General features: G+C 47.4%; 1 protein-coding gene across 1 annotated transcript in view; it reads left to right on the forward strand.

Moving 5' to 3' along the window:
* Positions 1-6,863, forward strand: part of kcnn3 (potassium intermediate/small conductance calcium-activated channel, subfamily N, member 3) — a 65,272-nt gene extending 58,409 nt beyond the window's left edge. The window contains exons 7-9 of the mRNA XM_086113962.1: positions 485-612; positions 2,310-2,379; positions 3,985-6,863. Of these exons, the coding sequence (XP_085970088.1) occupies positions 485-612; positions 2,310-2,379; positions 3,985-4,380 (594 nt within the window). The 3' untranslated portion in view covers positions 4,381-6,863. The remainder of the gene's footprint in view (positions 1-484; positions 613-2,309; positions 2,380-3,984) is intronic.
* Positions 6,864-7,065: the final 202 nt, after the last annotated feature.

Below are 7,065 nucleotides of genomic sequence, written 5' to 3' on the forward strand. Positions count from 1 at the left end.
GGAATTATTCCACACTGCTTCTGTATCAGCTTCGACTAATTTTCTCTTAGTTGATGTTTTAATAAACCACCGTACTGGATCACATGCAGCCAGCCATCGTGATGCAGACCATTTTTGAGCTGCTCTAAGATATATTGTGGCACAGCGTGTGGGGGAGAGACTCCGCTTGGTTCTCATTGCCAAAAGTCCCCGAGGAACGAGCTGTTTATGTGCGCTTGAAAAGAAAGCTTTGGCAGGCAAAGTGTGTGTGTGTGTGTGTGTGTGTGTGTGTGTGTGTGTGTGTGTGTGTGTGTGTGTGTGTGTGTGTGTGTGTGTGTGTTTTATACTGAGAATGAGGGAATCCTTTAAGAAAAAGGAGCATGCTTAAGGGTTTTTGTTTTTTTACATAACAGAGCGAAGGACAAACAAATCTGTTGCAAAAGGGTGACCTGTTGCTCATGAATATGCGTTTGCTTGTGTGTTTGCATGTGTCGTCTGGGAGCAGATAAAAAACGCGGCGGCCAACGTGCTGAGGGAGACCTGGCTCATCTACAAGCACACCAAGCTGATGAAGAAAATCGACCACTCCAGAGTCCGCAAACACCAGCGGAAGTTCCTGCAGGCAATTCACCAGTGAGATCACTCACAACTAACACACACCCACTCACACACACACACACACACACACACACACACACACACACACACACACATGCGCACACATGCGCACGATAACGCTACTTTTGAAATCAGTTGCATCCACCCACGACTTCAATGAATCATCACCGGCTTAAAGTTCATCCAGTCAAATACAGTTGTGGGTAACCAACATGCATCATTCCGTGACAAAGACTTTGATCATCATACCTAACGCACTGATTGTAATACGAGTGCGTCGTTCATTCTGGCAGATGGAGGGATTCCCCCGTACCGGGATGACCAGGCTGCAATCATGGCATGTAATCACATGCCATGATGCATAGAATAAAGGTCCATTTAATGAACGAAGCGCCGCAGGTAGACTCCTCCCAGGCAAGTGGTTCTTCTCAGGACCTGTCGGTGGATGCAGAATCCTCCACAACAACGACCCTAACTTTCTTTCGCCGCCATTTAGCTTACTCTCTGACCAGCAGAGGAGGGGGCAAGGGGAGAGGAGAATGGGCATTAAAACAGGCCAAAATCCACACGGCAGAGGGCGATCGTATGATGCTGTGCAATTGATTGTTGCTTAACCCCCAATAAATAAATAATTTTTACTTGAATCTTGCAGGTTATATGTCCATGAATCATGTAAAAAAATTAAGAAATTATTTATCTTCCTCTCAATCTTCACGAAAATGCTGGTGGTTGACGGTTTAGCACGTCCACCTCAGGGTGCAGGGCTCTGGCCTCCCTGCGTGGCGTTTGCATGTTCTCCCCATGCCGATGTGGGTTTTCTCTGGGTATTCCGGTTTCATCCCACCTCCCAAAAACAAGCATGGTAGGTTAATTGATCGCTCTAAATTTTTCCTAGGTATGATTATGACCGTCTATGTGTGCCCTGCCCACTGCCCAAAGTCAGCTGGGATAGGCTCCGGCACCCGAGCCTCGCGTGGGTAAAGCCGATCAGATAACGGATGGGTGAATGAATGGATCGCAAAAATGTTGCACATGAACAGGGGTGTGGAGACTTTTTGTATCCATTCTAGCATTGCTAGAACAAGATTTCTAATGGCGGCCTTCTTACCAACGGTGAGCATTTTGAAACGCACGGATATACTGTATGATCCCGTCCGCACTTGATCATAACGGCCGATCACAACTCAGCCATTGCCCCATGTTCCGAGAACTTAACGGCTCCTCTTTATAATTGCCTGGCAAGATTATTTATAAAAACTAATTGTATTCCCCTTCATTTATTTCCCCAAAGGCCTCATTATTCCCAAGGTCTCGTCATATTAAAGGCCACTCTTATTTATTCCTGCCGAGCTTTCGGTTCCGACGGAGCTGAAATATTTTTTCCGGTGATTTACGAAGCCGTCAGAGAGGGAGAGCACACGGTGTGCCTGAATGTTTTGCACACTCACGCATCCGGACGCACGGCGCAGGGAGCAGCAAAAGGTGAAACGGGGGCAAGGTGACCGTGCCGCAGTTTTGTTGTCACATAGCCCGCCGGGGTTTAACTCACCGCGCTGACCACTGTGTACTCACTGAGCTGCAGCTTTGGATGGCTCTCCCTGCATCTCATTGTGTGTGTGTGTGTGTGTGTGTGTGTGTGTGTGTGTGTGTGTGTGTGTGTGTGTGTGTGTGTGTGTGTGTGTGTGTGTGTGTGTGTGTGTGTGTGTGGGTAGATTACGCAGCGTGAAAATGGAACAGAGGAAGCTCAGCGATCAGGCCAACACGCTGGTGGACCTGTCAAAGGTGAGTCACGTACCGCAGAGCCTCGGTTAATGAACTCGTTTAAAACGTCCTTTTTTTTTTTTAATTGGGCCGTTCCCATGACGACCTGCCTGTTTGTCTCTCCCTCGCAACCGGAATTGGTGTTATGAAGCAGGGGATGACTGAGTGGGAATGTGAGGTGAAAAGAGAGGAGTGTTTTTCTCTTTTTTTTTTGTGTGGTGCGACCGTGTGGGTGTCTGAGTGAGCATGTGAGCTGACATAAGTGTTTGTGTGTGTGTGCGTGTGTGTGCGCGTGTGTGTGCGCGTGTGCGGGTGTGTAGTCCTTCCTTTCATTCTCTGGTCTCTCACAATGTTCCAGCGACTTCCCTCCAGCCTCCTCTTTATTCCTGCATCCGCTCCATCTCTGACATCCCTGCCCCCCCCCACCCCCCTCCGACTTACTCACTCCTCTCAGGCGGCCTATTTCCACTTCTGCTCCTTCGAAACCCCTTCCAGAGTCTCTCCGTGACGTTCAAACTCAACACGATATTGTCCTTTTGGTAACAAGATTAGACCCGACAACAATAGCAAAGAGTGGTAGGGTGAGCTTTACGAGCTTTGCTACGAGTGAAATCATCTGGATGGCTGCAGTGGTGTCTGAGGCAGTGCCTCAACGGTCCTTTTCAATTGGTGTCATATCGAGAACAATCAAGACACACAATTTTTAACTCCATGTTGGGTTACTTTTAATGCTGCTGTTTTAAGAGTGTATAAAATGAAGGAAACATGTCGTCTAATCATTGTACTAGTGCAGGGTTGGCCAACCAGTTAGAGACTAAGAGCCAATTTATTTACTGCGTTACTGCTAAGAGCTGCACACACACTTTTTTGACCAAAGATCGACTTTTGGATCGCCCCGATCGCGCACGTGCAAGCATATGAACAAACACACACACACACACATGACCATGCACTCGCGCACATATGCATGCACGCCACGACGAGCAACAGCCGGAGCGCCCGAACATAAATGAAACCTAAAGACACCAACACACAAATCCCCCCCCCCCCCCACCCACCCATTTCCTCCTCCCACCCCTCGCGGTCGACTTGGGACCAGTTTGCTGGCTCTTGGTCGATTGCGATCGACGTATTGGGTACCCCTGCCTTATAAACAGAGGTAATTCGCTGACTAGCTTAGCACTTAGCGCTGTTGTCTGAGCATGAGCGCTGATTCAGTCATCTGATTGGTTGCCCTCTATGTCAATCAAGTAACGAGATTGATGATAGGCTGACGTAGTTACGTTCTGTGTATTGAGCACCGTTGTTTGAATGGGAGCGCCATCGCCGGGGCGTTTTCGACAATTGTAGTGTGAAAGCCGGGAGCCGCATTGAACTAGTCAAAGAGCCGCATGCGGCTCGCAAGCCGCGGGTTGGCCACCCCTGTACGAGTGTGTAGCCAAACTTTTTCCACTCAAAATAAGACCTCGTAGTGTCACGATTCGGCCGCGTTTTCACGATGACTGACTGATCCTAATGAGGACGCTTTGTCTTGACCCAACAAAGTTCTGAAAACGCCCTATCCTTCCCTTCACGGCAGGGAAAAAACATCACGAGTCATCCGGCGTCTCATGTCTCGCCCTTTAGATGCAAAGCGTCATGTACGAGCTCATGTCGGAGCTCAACGACCGCAGTGAGGACCTGGAGCGCCAGATGTTGTCCCTGGAGCAACGGGTGGAGCAGCTCACGGCCGGCTTCAACGCCTTACCGGCGCACCTTTCGGCCACCCTCGGCGCCCAGCACGCCGCCCTGGTGCACCTCCTCCGGGAGAGAGACTCCAGGGATGGGAGGGATGCAGGATCAGGCGCTGTGGTGCCGCTCTCCCCTGCAGCTTCTCGAACCTCCACTCCAGCTACGGCCACACCAGTATCAACGCCAGCTGTTCCTCCTCCCGCCCCCTCGCTGGCCCCCTCAGTGCCCCCTTTGCCCGACCCAGAGGGGAACTTGCTTACGAGTCCGAACGGCAACACCTCCACCTGCTGAAGAGGGCCCAGGAGAGGACAAACGCAGGGACGAGGGCCCCCGCAGATGAAGCGAGCGAGAGTGGGCGCGCTGACAAATGAGCCTCTCAAATTGATGAAGATGGGACAACGGGGAGAAGTAATGGAAGCGAGAGGGAGCGCCGGTGTGAGTGATGACACTTGGGAGGGTCGGGGGGGGGGGCGTTCCCTTTTTAGAGCGATGGGGGCAAGAGAAATTTAGCAAGAACGGAGACTCGAAAAGGTGCGGGGGCCGAGGAAGGACGTCAAGAGGGTGAGAAATGGCGCTAGGACGTATAAAAGCAGGAGGAGGAGAAATAACGAGGACTAATTATGCGAACTCTGAATGGGGAAAAAAAAGAAAAAGCCTTTATCTCTCTTTCTTTTTCCTCTCTCTCTCTCTCTCTCTCTCTCTCTCTCTCTCTCTCTCTCGCTTTCCATGCCCTTTCATCAGGAATTAATGACCATGACTTTTTATCCTTATGATGTATTTTCTATCAGAATGCTAATTGTGTGATAACGAGCATCCCTTTAACAGAAGGTTAGATCAATACGAACGGAATTTATTTGAAAAAAGAAAATAAATAAAACAGTGGCATGCGCTGCGCACACACACACACGCACACACACGCATGCATGCGCGCACACTTTCACAATGCCCTTAAGATAACACTCGAAGCCTCTACTGCCAGTCGTCAATGCAGTGTCAAGCTGCACACAGCACTGCCAAGCAAGAAACCAATGTCAACATTTCAATTGAGTTTGAAATTCCCAATGCAGAGTTGTGACACTGAACGCCGCTAACTCAGCGAGGATTGCAAATGCATGCCTGTGAGGTCACATCCACAATTTGGTCAAAGCACATTTCGGCCTTGACTTGAATTAAACTGCACTTCATGCATCCGGAGATGTGATGTCATGCACTTATCAAATACAAATGACATGCGAGGATTGGTTTATTTATTTATTTTTTTAATCTTCTGCACAAATGACAGCGATCATTTCATGGTTAAATGGCTTTGTCAATACAACAGAAGTCATTTCTAAGCTTGAGGAAGAATTTGATCGAGTTCTATAAATATTTCAAGCACAGTTTGTCCTTTTATGTGGCCCGCGAAAGCAAATCAAACACGGCGACTTCCATGATGCTTGCTAAAATATCTACCAAAATTTTAAATTCTCATATATTACAAATAAGAGACATTGTAAGCATTTTCTTGTTGCCAAACACCTCATGACTGTAACTTAAAAAATAGTTGAATCACCTGTTATTGTTGACTTCTTTATATGATTTCAGTCATAACGGCCCTCCAAGGGAAATGGTAACAAAAATGTGGCCCGCGACAAAAATGGGGTTTGACACCCCTGATGTACAGCTTATAAACAGTAAAGTTTCAATACGCTTGAATTTTGCATCAGGAAGTTTATGGAGCTTCAATTCGACTTCCCGCATTTCAAATTTCAATCGCCATTCTGCTGCCCGATTGCCGTGCAGCCGAGCGAAACGCGACTAAATGAAGAGAATGGACTTTAGGGAAGAAATGACATATCATATACAGTTAAAATACGAGCAAATCTTACCGCCCCCACCCCCCTCCTCTCTGTAATGCAGCCCTGTGACCCATCATATAGAAGGGAACTACTGTACTGCCAAATTTTTTTTCTCCACACAGCAAAACAACTCACTGTTACCATGAATGTATGCTTGAGCTCACTCGGTCACATAAAACCCCCCACTTAAGACACGCACGGACATACACACACATTAACAACCAAAGTGCTCTCTCCTAAATGCACTCCAATAAAAATGCAGGGAACGCTGCTGCCACCGGGGTGGGGGACAAAACAGAGCAGGAGACATCGTGGACACCTTGATGATATTTTTTTTTTTCCAAGGAAATAACTGTGAAAATCCAGGCATGGACTTGTTGGAGTACCGAAGAACAGTACTGGGGGGCGCTTCTTACCTCACGTCAGCTTACAAAACAACCCAAGGTGGACTCTGACAGACACAAATAAACCTTATAAAGGATACATGGCCATGAAGGAAATACTCTTGAAATAATGACTTAATAACTCGTAGAGAGGGTGAGAGAGAGAGAGAGAGAGATGAAGGTCGACTGGAGTGCTGAGAATAGGGGGAAAAAAGGCCTACTCGTGGCGTTCCAGAGACAATGTGGGAGAGTGTCTTCGAGTGACACGCTGTGGCCGGAAGACTGATTTACGTAGGCTCTGAATATAATTGTACAGTATGCTGTTAATTCCTGGGACTAGCTTTGTATCGCTTCATCTTTTCTACCATTCTGATTCAAACTCGGTCCTAGCAGATATCTTATATGACTATCGTATTCTTCTCATTCGTCATAACAACTCTATATACTGTACATTAATAATGCGTTGAAGGAATGTCTAAGTTGGAAATTATTTTCTAATTTTATTTTATCAGAGAGCATCAATAAAGTATATATCTATAACATGACAACCGAACTGTTTTCCTTGTGATCGTATTTACATATTTACTTCTGATTCTGTTTGACAGAGGAAATAGATTTCGGTGTATTTGTAAAGGTGTCATCGAAATCCACCGTGTATTGTGCAAACAAAACAAGGTTAACAGAGGTGTGAATGCAAGGCGGCGGTGCGCCACGAGCAGGATGACGATCAACATGTTATCTGCCTTTTTCGCCGC

This window comes from Hippocampus guttulatus, chromosome 6 (assembly GCF_054856545.1).
Source record: "Hippocampus guttulatus isolate MCC_2025c chromosome 6, RoL_Hgut_1.0, whole genome shotgun sequence".
NCBI lineage: Eukaryota > Metazoa > Chordata > Actinopteri > Syngnathiformes > Syngnathidae > Hippocampus > Hippocampus guttulatus.